The 15156-nt window shown below is 38.9% G+C and overlaps 1 protein-coding gene across 4 annotated transcripts in view; it reads right to left on the reverse strand.

Moving 5' to 3' along the window:
- SFMBT1 (Scm like with four mbt domains 1) overlaps positions 1–15156 on the reverse strand; it is a 130011-nt gene that overhangs the window by 46986 nt on the left and 67869 nt on the right. For all 4 annotated transcript variants that reach the window (XM_029917612.1, XM_029917613.1, XM_029917614.1 and 1 more), the window contains one exon: positions 4574–4668. In XM_029917612.1, the coding sequence (XP_029773472.1) occupies positions 4574–4668 (95 nt within the window). The remainder of the gene's footprint in view (positions 1–4573; positions 4669–15156) is intronic.

Consider the following 15156-nt stretch of genomic DNA (forward strand, 5'->3'; position numbering starts at 1 on the left):
TGCTCCAACACTCTAGCCAACACTTTTCTGTTTCAGTCCCTTTCATTTTAACCATTTTGGAAGGTGTGTTATATATCTCACTGTGATTTTATTTTATTTTTTAATGTTTATTTATTTTGAGAGAGAGAAGAGGGGAGGGGAGAGGCATGGGTTGTAGTAAATCCATAGATTTGGGAGAACTGTCATCTTTACAATAATGAGTCTTCCATTACATAAGCAAGGCATATTCCTTTATTTTAACTTATATCAGTAATGGTTTGAAGTTACTTCACAAATTTTTGTTACATTTATTCTTAGTCATTTGATGTTTTTATGTTATTGTAAATTACATCTTTCAGTTCCACTTTTTTTGTTGCTAATATATAGAAATATAATAAAATTTTATGCTACCCTGTATCTAATAATCTTGCTAAAGTTACTCATTAATCCTATATCTGTAAATTATTTTATTCATCTGTATATAATGACATTTTTCCTTCCTTCCTAATCCTTATACATTTTGTTTTTCTTACCTTCTGGTATTAGCCAGACCTCCAATACACTATCAAACATAAGTCATGTTAGCCAACATTTTTATCTTGTTCCATATGTAAAAGAAAGTATGCATCATATTACTATTAATGAAGTCTGCTGTAGATTTTTTATAGATATCCTTTAGCAAATTAAAGAAATTTTCATCTATAGTTTGCTAAGAGTTTTTATCATGAGTGGGTGGTGGAATTTTACCAATTATTTTTCTCTCTATATTGAGGGTATTTATATATAAATCTATATATTCTTCTCTTTTATTCTGCTACTATAGTGAATTATGCTCTTCATATGTATCTTCCTCATTTTCTCTCCTTTCTCCTGAGATTCCAAATGCATATGCATTAGACTTTTTTTTATACTGTCCACAGCTGTTGGATGGTATGATCTGTTTCCCCCCCAACACACACTCTTTTTTCCTCTTTGCATTTCAGTTTGGGCCATTTATATTGACTTATCTTCAAGTATACTGACTCTTTCCTCATCTGTGTGAGGATGACCAATGAGCTTGTCAAAACCATTCAACATCTCTTATTGCCATGTTTTTTATTTCTACAATTTCCACTTGACTGTGTCTAATAGTGTCCATTGCTAAGGTTTTTTTTTTTTTTTAAGAAAAACAGAAAGAAAGAAAGTGCACGAGTAGCAGGTAGCAGAGGGGTAGAGAGAGAGAGAGAAAGAATCCCAAGAAGGCTCTGTGCTCTCAACACAGAGTCTGATGCAGGGCTCAGTCTCATTAACCATGAGATCCTGACCTGAGGTGAAATCAAGAGTCAGATGCTTAACCAACTGAGCCACCCAGGCACCCCTGAATTTCCTTTTCTGTTCACACATGTTGTCCACCTATTCTGCTAGAGCCTTAAACCTATTATTTGCAGTTATTTAAAATCGTCTGATTGTTCCAGTATTGGCCTTATGAGTCTGGTTCTGTTGAATGCTTTGTCTGTTGACAGTTTGCTGTCTTTCTCTTGCTTCTTCATGTGTCTCATAATTTTTCATTGAAAGCCAGACATCCTGTACAGAGTAATCAAGGTTGAGGAAAATGGTATTGATGCCTGGATATGGGCATGTTTCTTTTTAGGCCTTAAATTTGAGGGAGAAGGTTAAGTCAATGTAGCGAGGAGTGCAATGGGGTTTGGGTTCTGTTGTTTGGTTATTCATAGTACACCAGAGGCTCCATACTACATTAGCATTTTCTATTGAGGGTATAGGCTCATTTGCCAGAGAGCTTTTTCCCCCTCAACATTTGCTGTTCCACCCGGAGATTTAGGTCTTCTGTTTGGGACTGCATCTCAGAGACCATCTATCTACACACTTTTGCCTCTCTCCTACAAACAGACCTCCGTTACCCAACATTTTCTAACTTGGTGGTTGGAGACAAGCAGGAAGGGGTATTCTCTGAGATTCAGCCTCAGTCTCAAGTTCTGTGTCCTGGGTGTTGGGAGCGTGAACTTCTCAGTGATCTTACTCCTCTCCCAACTGTAGGTGACCTTTAACGCTCTAGCATGTATTCTTACCTCTCTCCAGAGACAGAGGGCTTTTACTTCTGTTCTATCCCCAGGATGCAATGGATCTTCACCCGCACCCGGGGGTGGCGGTGGGGGTGGGGTTAAAAGGTTTGCATTCCTTCTCCTAGCAGCTTAAAGCTTTTTTCTAGAAGACTCAGGTAAAGCTTAGTGTCTTTTCCATAGTTTGTGCTGTTTCCTTCACTAGACATGAACCATGAGGAAAACTGTTTTACTATCTTAGAATTGTTCTCCTTGCAAATGTGGTTTACTTCTAATTTCTTCTTCAGCCCCGCCTTCCCTCCCTCCTTCATTCCAAGCTGGGTACTATAAAACTTGCCAGCGGCTCTCACACCCTGGGGATCTGAGTTCCAGCAGCTAGCCACAGGCACTCCTCATCATCGTGCTACGCCTGTGCTTGGTTTTCACCGTGTGTGGCAGTCCTTCACCATACACTGACTGAAGCTTACAATATTTTCTACATTTGATGATCAGAGAGTTTGCATCTATTTTTCATTCAAAGAGGAGAGGTGGAACCTGTCTCTTTAAAATGACATTTTTGGGGGTGACTGGATGGCTCAGTTAGTTAACCGCCAACTTTGGCTCAGGTCATGATCTCATGGTTCATGGGTTTGAGCCCTGCATCAGGCTCTGCACTTCTGGAGCAGAGCCTGCTTGGGATTCTCTGTCTTTCCCTCTGCCTCTCTGCCCCGTCCCCATTTGCGCTCTTTCTCTCAAAAAAAAAAAAAAAGTAAACTTTAAAAAAATGTTAACATTTTTTAGATCCATAATTTTGGTCAGGAAATTTATTGCCTGTTTTCATTAGTATAAATAAATGTGTATAAATACCTATCAGGTTAGTAACAACATTAAAAACAAGAATTCAAAGGTAATACATGATCACGAATAGATTTCTCATGTTAAAAAAATACTGAAAGCAATCATAAAAGAGTGGTCAATGGAATATAAAATGAAATCCTTACTTAAACTATGTAGTTCTCACCACTTCAATTTAAGAAAGGCATACGTGAACTAAAAAACAGGGCAACTATTATCACTGAGTTTTTATACCAACTGAAAATAGCAAGACTCTTTGCAATATACAACACCTATAAGAATACAGTTTAACCTCACAAAATCACACAATTCTGAGTGAGCATTTGTGCCTTCTCAAATCCTAGAGCAAAGGAACTATGCCCTGCTGAACACTGCTATGGACTCAACTGTGTCTCTCCAAAACTCGTATGTTCAAATCCTAACTCCCAGTGTGACTGTATTTAAAGACAGGACCTTTACAGAAGCAGTAAAGGGTAATGAGGTCCTAAGAGTAGAGTCCTGATTCAAAATTAGTGTCCTCATAAGAAGAGACACCAGAGAGTCAGCTCTCTCTCTCTCTCTACCCTGTGAGGACACAGTGACGAGGCTGTCAGCAAACCAGCAAGAGAGCCCTCCCCAGAGCCTGGCCCTGCTGGCAGCCTGATCTCAGACTTCTAGTCTCCAGAACTGTGAGAAAATAAACTTCTGTTGTTCAAGCCACCCAGTCTATGGCAGCCTGAACAGACTAAGACAAATGTGAAATCAATTGATCAATAATTCTGTGTTTTAAGAGGGAGTGTAAGTGAAAAGTTCAAAAACTAGGTCTGAATATAAATTATTAAAAAAATTTTTTTAATGTTTATTCATTATCGAGAGACAGAGAGAGAGAGAGAGAGAGAGAGAGAGCATGAGCAAGGAAGGGTAAGAGAGAGAGGGAGACACAGAATCCAAAGCAGGCTCTGGGCTCTGAGCTGTCAGCACAGAGCTTGACATAGGGCTCGAACCCACAAACCGTGACATCATGACCTGAGCCAAAATTGGATGCTTAACTGACTGAGCCACCCAGGCGTCCTTGAGTAGAAATCATTAATAAAATCCAGACTATTTTCTTACATTCTAAAGGCATCATATAGGGCAAATATGTGGTCAATGGATTAAGCATTAAATTGAGTTATTAGGACATAAAACTATACTGCCCCATCCACAAACATGACCCACTGATGATATTATGTTCCACTCAACATGAGAGAAAGCAATGTTACTTAAATTACTTTCAATGTGCAAACCAACAATCATAAAACAGTATAAGAAAATAAAACATTTTCTTTAATTATGAGGTTTTTAACAAAAATAAAGGGATATTCACGAGTAGTGAAAAAGAAAAATCTTGCATTGAGTGGCAGAAAATACATAAAACCGAAAAGGAATTTAAAATATGTCCAGGGCTGCCTGGCTGTGTCAGTCAGTAAAGCATGCAACTCTTGATCTTAGAGTTGTCAGTTTGAGCCCCAAGGTGGGTGTAGAGGTTACTTAAAAATAAAATCTTAAAAAAAATAAAATGTGTCCAGTTTGTTTTAAGTAAAGGTGGCAGGAGGGGGGGAAGGAAAAAGCCCTCAAATCCTTACAAGTGTACCAACTTAAAATAACTCTAAACCCTCTAATGATGGTACCATGAGTCAAAGGAACAAGATGCAGTCAGTAAAACAAATACAGGTACTGCTTACGTGTTTAAAAGATCCATAGGGCACTGCAGCGGACCCTGTCTCTTCTAGATAATCTTCCCAGCTTAATTCCACTTCTTCCACACCAGACCCAGCATCTGGAATTAAAATCAGAACAAAAGAAAACAGGTGTGGCCCATTTAAGACAAGCCAAAGTGTAAAAACATAAACTTAATAACCCTAACTTACACAATTTAATTCACATCAAACCAATTGATTTGATTTCACATACAAAATAATCATATGTTCTGTTTTTAATTTTTTAATGTTTATTTTTGAGACACACACACAGTGCAAGAGGGAGAAGGGCAGAGAGAGAGGGAGACACAGAATCTGAAGCAGGCTCCAGGTTCTGATGTCAGCACAGAGCCCAACGCAGGGCTCCAACTCATGAACTGTGAGATCATGACCTCTGATGCTCAACCGACTGAGCCACCCAGGCACCCCTCACGTGTTCGTTTTAAATGACAGGGTTTCCCTTGTGTACTGATGATCAGTGAATCTCCACACTGTGGAAGTGGGACATGCTGTCACCTGCTGGGACCCGTCAGGACTCACCCAAATGGGCCACATAAAAGCTGGTGAGAGTGTAACTATTACAATCACTTTGGACTATACTTTAGTATCTAATGCCAACTAGTTGAGATACTAATAGGCATTAAAAAATTTTTGTTTAAATGTTTATTTATATTTGATACAGAGAGACACAATGAGTGAGCGGGGGAGGGGCAGAGAGAGGCCAAGACAGAATCTGAAGCAGGCTCCAGGCTCCGTCCAAGCTGTCAGCACAGAGCCTGACACAGAGCTTGAGCTCAGAAGCTGTGAGATGATGATCTGAGCCAAAGTCAGACACTAACCGACTAAGTCACCCAGGTACCTTAATAGGCATTTCAAACAATTTTTTTTTAATGTTTATTTATTTTTTGAGAGAGAGAGAGAGAGCGAGCCTGCAGGCGGGAAAGGGGCAGAGAGAGAGAGGGAGAGACAGAATCCAAATCAGGCTCCAGGTTCTGAGCTGTCAGCACAGAGCCCAATGCGGGACTCAAACCCACGAACTGCGAGATCATGACCTGAGCTCAAGTCAGATGTTCAACTGACAGAGCCACCCAAGTGCCCCAAACTTAAATTTTCAATCTGATTCTTCCTTAGTACTCTCCAATTGAGTAAAAGATATCACCAGTCCATATTTTGGCTCAATCCAAAAATGTGCAGTTATCCTTGTTTCCCAACTTCTCTTTCACATCTACAGATACATCAAAACCATCTGTAGCTATTACCTTTAATATACATTCCAAATCATATCACTTCCCAACATTTCTATTGCACTCTCTCTAGCCCAAGACCTAACTACTATATCCTTTCACTTTTTAATCAAGATTATAATAAAATCTAAACTCTTTGGAAGACTGTGAAGGTCTCAGCCCTGGCTACCTTCCCTGCCACTTCATCCCCAAGCAGCCTCTTGTGTGCTCATTGCACTCAAGTAAGTGACCCTGGGATTCTTACTATTCTTCTCTAAACATGTTCTTTCCTCAGCACAAAGTCTCCTTCCCCAATGTCATTCACAGCTTCATTTCATTCAAGCCTCTCCTCAAACGTTCTCTTTCCAGAAAGGCCTCCCATCACTACTCTATAGCAGAAACTCCAGACTCTGCTTCCATTATCTTACAGGCATTCAGCACTACCTAACAGTATTCCACACATCTTTTTATCCTCCCCCTTAGAAAATAAACTCTGCCAAGATATGACTTTGTTTTGGTCACTCCTATATCTCTGTCACAGCAGACTCAATAAATTTTTGTTGAGTGAGCAAAGATTCAAATATTCCAAAATCATAATCCCAAATCACATAAACTCTCTAAGAGCAGGGTTTTGTTTACTGATGTATCCCCACTGCCCAAAACCATGTAGGGCACCAGCAAGTTCACAATAAACAGCTCCTGAATGAGCCCGCCCTGGGGGAGTCCACATAGGAGGCAAGAACAAGGATGCTCACCACAGCACTGTTGGGTGACAGCAACAGACCAGAAAAACTGGTAGGAGAAGAGACAAATTATGGCAGTTCTACAGCGGAATAGTACCATATTGCAGCTGAAATGAATGAACTAGTTTTGACATAGGTAAAGCTCAAAAAAAAAAAAAAAAAACCCACATCAAATAAAACCAGCAAGTGCAGAATGAAAAGCACAGGATACAGTTTAGGCTTCAAAGCAAACTTCGCAGTATAAATGTTTATAAATGCATGCATACTAACAAGAGTATAAAAACAAAGGTGGGAAGAATATATATCAACTTCAACACTGCTACCTTTGGAAATGGAGAGGAGAAAACAGGAATGGAAGTACCAAAGAGGCTTAAACTCTATGAAGCTTTCTTTTAAAAAATGGAAACAACACTTGAAAACACATTCAACATCATTAGGGAAATGCAAGTCAAAACCGCAATGAGATACCACCTCATACACACTAGAATGGCTATTATCCCCAAAGCCAGAAAATAAGTGTGAGAAATTAGAATCTTTGTGCATTGCTGATCTGTGAATGTAAAATGGCACAGCCACTGCGGAAAACTATACAGTGGTTCCTCAAACAATTAAAAATACAATCACCCTGTGATCCAGCAATTCTACTTATGGATATATGTCCCAAAGAATTGAAAGCACGAACTCAAACAGATATTTGTACACAAATGTTCATAACAGTACTATTCATAACAGCCAAAAGGTGGAAGCAACACAAGTGTCCATAAACGGATGAACAGAGAAACAAAATGTGATGTATACATACATTGGAATGTTATTCAGCCTTAAAAAGGAAGGAAATCCTTGCATATATGACAACATGAATGGGACATTGAGTGAAGTAAGCCACTTGCAAAAGGACAGATACTGTATGATTCCACTTAGATGCAACAGCTAGACTACTCAAATCCACAGAGACACAAACAGTTGGTGGTTCCCAAGTACTCGGGGGAAGGGAAATGTGGAATTATCATCAGGTACTAGGTACAGAGTTGCAGTTTGAGAAGATGAAAAAGGGCTGAATGGCGCGCCGGGGTGACTCTGTCAGTTAAGTGTCCAGCTCTGGATTTCGGCTCAGGTCATGATCCCATGGTTTGTAGGTTTGAGCTCGATGTCGGGCTCCACACTGACAGTGCAGAGCCTGTTGAGATTCTCTCTCTCGCACTCTCTCAGCTAGCTGCTCCCCTGCTCACATGCACACACACTCTCTTTCTCTCCAAATAAACAAATAAGCTTAAAAAGAAAAAAAGAGCTGGAGATCGCCGCTGTGATGCACAACAATGTGAATGGACTTAAATGCCACTGAATTGTATACCTAAAAATAGTTCACAAGTAAACTTTGTGTTAAGGACATTTTATAACAATTTAAAAAATGGAAATAAATATTGGACAACATTAACATTAATTCTTCACAGTAAGTACCGCAGGTATTTGTTATATTGTCCTCCACTCATTTTGTACATGTTTGTTATATTGTTTCCCATTTGTTTTTATATGTTTGATACTTTTCACCAGAAATGTAACAAGCCAACAAATACTACTTGGGTAGCATCCCGGAAGCATGGGTCAGTAGAAACTCAGTTTCCAATACTAAAACATAACAAGGCTGACCACTCATGGTCCTTAGCCAGGAACCTACTCCCTCAAACAGCATGCTAATTTACAAATATAAAATAAACAACAAAAGGGGCATCTGATGGCTCAGAGAGTTGGGTGTCTGACTCCTGATTTCGGATCAGGTCATGATCTCACAGTTTGTGGGTTCGAGTCCCATGTTGGGCTCTACACTGATTGCTCAGGGCCCACTTAGGATTCTCTCCCCTGCCCAGCTCACGTTCTCTCTTTTCCTCTCTCCCTAAGTAAACATTTTTAAAAAATGAAAAATAGAAATAATGAATTAAAGAACTAAAACCTCTCATAATTAAAAACTGTAACAAGCCAAGAAGAAACTAATAATCTGATACAAATTTATGCAAAATAGGGGCACCTGGTTTGCAACCGACTGGTTGGCTAAACAACCAACTCTTGGTATCAGCTCAGGTCATGATCTCACGGCTGTGGGACCGAGCCCCTCAGGACCAGTTGGGATTCTCTCTGCCCCGCCCCTGCTGTGCACATGCACACACACTCTCTCCAGATAAATAATTATTTTATTTATCTCAAAATAAATAATTTTTCCTTAAAAAAATAAAAATGAGCAAAATACATGAAAAGAAATGCAAATGGTCCTTAAACATGGAAAGATGTGCAAATTTACTCACTTTAAAAGTAATGCAAATTAAACCTACACTGGGGTATCAGACTGGCAAAAATTCCAAAGTTTGACAATATACTCCTCTCTATGGTGAGGCTGTAGTTAAGCAGGTAAAAGCTTAAAAACACAACCCTAGTGAAAGAGAACTTGGCGATATCTAGCAAAATACATATGTATTTACCTTTTGATCCAACAATCCCACTTCTAGGAATCTATCCCAAAGATATGCTGGCAAAAATACAAGAAGACATATGTGCAAAGCTATTCATTGCAGCCCTATTTGTAATACCAAGACTGGCATCAACCCAAATGTCCACCAGCAGGGAAACATCTATATAGTTGGAAAAAGGAATGAGAAAGATTACCACATACTGATGTGGGAGAATCTCTAGTATAGAAGAGATATGAATGTATATGTACATACACACATACTTGAGTAATAAAGTAATAAAACCAGTATGTATATATATAATACATTTTATATAATACATTTTATATAATAAACTAATAAACCAGTTATGTATATGAAGAATAAAAAGGATGAATAGTATCAGAGTACCATTATAGATAACTATGTAAATATTTTTACAATCTAGAAACATATTTACATCAAAAGGAAAGAAATTCCAGGAACACCATGGTGGCTCAATTAGACATCAGACCCTGGATTTTCGCTTAGGTCTTGATTTCACGGATTGTGGGATTGAGCTCTCCACGAGGTTCACGCTCATAGTAGGGAGTGCCTTGGAATTCTCTCTCACTCTCTCTGCAACCTTCCCCACTCATGCACATTCTCTCTTTCTCTCTCAAAATAAACAAACATTTAAAAAATAGAAAAAATAAAAAAATTTCAAATGAAAATGAACTGAAACAAATACGCCTAATTGTTGGTGGCAAAACCACAAGGAAAATAGGATTACTTTACATCATATTAAAATACAGTATTTGAGTACAAACCCAAGGGAAATATATTTAAAGGCAAAAACCATAAAGAAGCTTTAAACCTCACAGTGTTATCTTACTAATACTTGGAATATTGGTACTGTTGAAAAAATTATAGAAATATCATAGGGTATGGATGCCTGGATATCTCAGTTAAGCATCAGACTCTTGATTTCAGCTCACGTCATATTCTTGAGATTCATGAAATGGAGCCCTGCATGGGGCTCTGCACTGACGGTGCAGAGCCTGCTTGGGATTCTCTCTCACCCTCTCTCTCTGCCCCTCCTCCTGCATGCACGCACACATGCGCGCGCACACACACACACACACACACACACACACACACAATTTTAAAAAACAATAAAAATATGGTAGGGTAAAAATAAGTGATGATATATTATAATGAAACAACACATTTCCAAAAAACAGAGACACAAGAATAAAATCAAAGATGTAATTTTAAATTAAGTGTAATTTTAAATTAAAAATTTAAATATAGGAGTGCCTGGGTGGCTCAGTCAAGCGTCAGACTCTTGATTTGACCCCAGGTCATGATCTCATAGATCATGGTTCATTGAGTTCAAGCCCCATATCTGCTCTGTGCTGATGGTGCAGAGCCTGCTTGGGATTCTCTCTCTACCTCTTTCTCTATCCCTCCCCCACTCACGTTGACTTTCTCTCAAAAAATAAACATTAAATAAATAATAAATAAATAAAATTATAAATATAAAATGAAGTCACCTTTTCTAAAGATGTGCCATTTATAGCTGTGTCTATGGACAAGGCTTATAAAATGACAACCTAGTATCAATGAGCATCCCAGCACCAGACTGTGATTTCTAAATATCACATTCACTGCCCAAAAGAAAAAAATAGTTCCCAGAGAAATGGCAGATTGTAAGTCAGGGGTAGAAAATGGGCAAGACGTACCTGGGAATCTTACTACACCAAAATGCAAGGACTAGAATTATCACAGATACATGACATCACACCAAAAGAACACAGAAAATAATCTGGAAGAACTCTTATTGCTCTAGAATGGGTACTTTGATCATCAAATGAATGATGACAGCAATAGAATCAAACTCATCAAATGTGTGTGTGTGTGTGTGTGTGTGTGTGTGTGTGTGTGTGTTCTTTAAATGCATGAATTAACAGTAACTTTTAGGGGTCACTTGGGTGGCTCAGTCAGTTGAGCGTCCGACTTCAGCTCAGGTCATGATCTCACAGTCCATGGGTTCGAGCCCCATGTCAGGCTCTGTGCTGACAGCTCTGAAGCAGGAGCCTGCTTCATATTTTGTGTCTCTGTCTCTCTGTCCCTCCCCCACTAGCTCTCTGTGCCTCTCAAAATAAGATAAAGACATAAAAAATCTTTTTTTAAAACAATAACATTTAAAACAAGATAAATCAACTTCCTAAATGACATATATGAGTACCTCAGTGAACCTACTTTCTCAGAAAATTATCAAAATCACTGACTAAACAATGAAAATCAACCATTTTAAAGTTGTGAAATTAACTGAAGGCACACAACAAACTGAAAAGTAACTGTTCAAGACAAGCTGTTGGACTTGGTTAGAAGAGGGTTGCGGCTTTTTAAGCTGGGGCTATTCCCATTCCTCAACCCTCCTCAGCTCAGAGCTGAAAATACAATACTCATAAGAAAACTCCTTGGTAAGCTCCTCAGCAGAGTAAGAAGGATAGAAAAACAGACTAAAATTAAAAACAGAGCAAAAGAGGGGCACCTGGTGGCTCAGTCCGTTAAGCAGCCGACGTCAGCTCAGGTCATGATCTCACAGTTTGTGGGTTCCAGCCCTGTGCTGACAGCTCAGAGCCTGGAGCCTGCTTCGGATTCTGTGTCTTCCTCTCTCTCTGCCCCTTCCCACTCACACTGTCTCTCTCTCAAAAATAAATAAATGTTAAAAATAATAATAATTAAAAAATTACAAAAAAACAGAGCAAAAGAAAACACTCAATCTAAACAATCAAAAGAAAACACTGAAGAAAAATGAAGAGAGTTTCAAGGAGCGGTGGAATAGCAACAAAAAAAATCTAACACTACTGCCAGCAGAGTACCAGAAGAAGAGAAAGAGAACAGGGCTTTAAAAGTATTTGAAGAAATAAGTGCTGAAAATTTTTCAATTTTGGCAAAAAAAAATTCCAATAAGCCTGTAGATTCAAGAAACTAAGAAAACCCCAAACAAGATAAACCTAAGGAAATATGTGCAAATATACACCAAGAGTCAAACTTCTCAAAACTAAAGACAAAAAAAAAAAAAATCATGAAAGCAGCAAGAGAAACAGTACCTCTCTTAAGATGAATGGGGGTGAGGGGATTCCAATGACAGCAGATTTCTCATCAGAAACCATGGAGGCCAGAATGCACAGTACTTTTCAAGAGATGAAAAAAAGGATTTTCTACCCAAAATTCTATTTCCAGCAAAAATACCTTCAGTGATGAACAGGAAAATCAAGACACTGTCATAGGAAGGTAAAATATTTTTTCACCAGCAGATAAACCCTTAAAAAAATGGCTTAAGAAAATTTTAGGGGCGCCTGGGTGGCTCAGTCGGTTAAACATCTGACTTTGGCTCAAGTCAGATCTCACGTTCATGGGTTCGAGCCCCGCATCAGGCTCTGTGCTGACACCTAGCTCAGAGCCTGGAGCCTGCTTCCAGTTCTGTGTCTCCTTCTCTCTGCCCCTCCCCCTCTCATGCTCTGTCTCTCTCTGTATCAAAAATAAATAAAACATTAAACAAAAATTAAAAAAAAAAAGAAAATTTTATATACAGAAATGGTGTCACAGAAGAAGGGATCTTAGAATATCAGGAAGGAAAAAGGGAAAACTTCAAGAGTAAAAATATTGGAAAATATAAAATGGTTTCCTTCTCTTCCTGACTTGAAATCATGTCTGACAGTTGAGGCAAAAATTTTAACAGTGCCTGATGTGGTTCTCAAAGTATGTAGAGGGAATATTTATGAAAATTATAAAAAAACACTACATACAAATCAAAATGGAATTTTAAAAAAGTTCAAGTAATCCGTAAGAAGGCAGAAAGAGAGAGGACAAAAAAAACACACAATGAACAAAAACAGCAGACTTGAGTCCTAATAATTATATTAATGTAAATGTAAACATTTATGTAAACATAAAACTAAAACTCTTTTAAATGGGTATGTGTCTTATAGGAAATTTCTAATATAAGGACAAAGGTAGAAAGTGAAAGGATGGAAAAGATATATCATGTAAACATTAATCAAAAGAAAACAGTAATAGGTCAGGGCACCTGGGTGGCTCAGCTGATAGAGTGTCCGAGTCTTGATTTCAGCTGAGGTCATAATCTCACAGTTGATAAGTTTGAGCCCTGTGTCTGGCTCTACACTGACAGCATGGAGCCTGCTTGGGATTCTCTCTCTCTCTCCCTCTCTCTTGGCCCCTCTCCCGATCTCTAAATAAATAAATAAACTTAAAAAAATAAAGAGGAAAAAAGAAAACAGAAATAGGTAAATCCACAGAAACAGAAAGTAAATTAAATGGCTGCCAGAGGCTGGATGGAGTAAGACATGACTACTAACAGTTTCTCTTTGGGAGAGATGACATATTCTGGAATTCGCAATGATGGTCACACAACTTTGTGAAGATACTAAAAATCACAGAATTGTGTACTCTAAGTGGGTGTGTGAACTCACGGTATGTGAGATATATCATAGAAAACAAAAACAGGGGCGCCTGGCTGGCTCAGTCAGTTGAGCATCCCCCTCTTGATTTCGGCTCACGTCATGATCCCAGAGTTGTGGGACAGAGCCCCACGGCAGGCTCTGCACTGAATATGGAGCCTGCTTAAGACTCTCTCTCTCTCTCCCTCTGCCCCTCTCCCCTGCTTGCATTCTCTCTCTCTCAAATTAAAAAAAGTTTCTAAAAACTTCAATAAAGTTTTTTTTAAAACCTCATTAGTAAAAAAACCCACAAAAACCCAGCCATTATTAATTTAAAAAGCAAGCAAACAACATAATAAATGAGCCAGACACGAAGACACTGTACTAAAGAGGATAGAAGGGTGACAACAAGCACATGTTCAACATCACTAGCCATTAGGGAAACGCAAATTAAGACTAGGATAAGCTGTCATTACACACCGATCAGAATGATTTGAAAAACAGTGACAATACCAAATGGCAGAGGGGATGTGAAGAAACTAGATCTCTCATCCATTGCTGTAAAAATGTATAGCTACTCTGGAAAGTAGTTTGGCCATTTTTTATTAAACATATGGTCTGGCAATTGTACACCTGGGCATTTATCCCAGAAAAATGAAATCTTATGTATGGGATGGCTCACAGCCACTTTATTTGTAATAGCCAAAAACTGGGAGCAAACAAAAGGTACTACAATAGACGAATAGTTAGCCAAACTGTAGTACATGGAATACTGCTGAGCAATAAAAGAGAACTAACTCCTGATACACACAAGAATTTGGAGAGCTCCCAAGAGCATTATCTTGAGTGAAAAAAGCTAATTTCAAAACGTCACATACTGGGGCGCCTGGGTGGCTCAGTCGGTTACGTGTCTGACTTCAGCTCAGGTCATGATCTCATGGTTTGTGAGTTCAAGTACCGAATCAGGCTCTCCGTGGACAGCAATGAGCCTGCTTTGGATCCTCTGTCCCTCTCTCTCTCTGCCCTGTCCCTGCGCCTGTGCATGGCGTACGTGCATGTGCACGTGCCCACACACACACACACACTTTCTCTCAAAAATAAACATTAAAAAAAGTCACATACAATGTGATTCTATTTATGTAATATTCTTGAAATGACATAGAGATGGAGAACAGATTAACAGCTGCCTGGGGTCAGAGAAGGTTGGGGGAAAGGAAGGGGGAGATGTCACCATGAAGAGGCAGTGAAGAAGAGCTCTTTGTGGTGATGGAACAGTTCTTCATCTTGACAGAGGTGGTGGTTACAGGAATTGACATGTGATAAAATGACAGGGAACTACATACGCTTTATACCTATGTCAGTTTCCTAGCTTTTATATTGTACTATACTTACATGAGATGTAACTAATGGTAAAAACCAGGTGAAGAGTACACAGGACCTGTTAGTATACCATCATTACAACTTCCCATGAATCTGTACTTATTTCAAAATAATTCAAAAGTAACTATTAAAATTTTAAAAAATAAGATGTCTGTTCATAAAATTTATTTGCTTTTCCAGTAAACATTATGAGTACCCCCCTAGTGCCAGGCTCTCTGCTAGGTACAGAGAAAGATGACTCACACCTTCACACCTTCAAAGAGCTTCCTGTTCAGTGGTAGAAAGACAAGTCAGACAATACAGTACAGGTAAGTAATAAAACTCTGCACTATG

This window comes from Suricata suricatta, chromosome 12, assembly GCF_006229205.1.
Source record: "Suricata suricatta isolate VVHF042 chromosome 12, meerkat_22Aug2017_6uvM2_HiC, whole genome shotgun sequence".
Lineage (NCBI taxonomy): Eukaryota > Metazoa > Chordata > Mammalia > Carnivora > Herpestidae > Suricata > Suricata suricatta.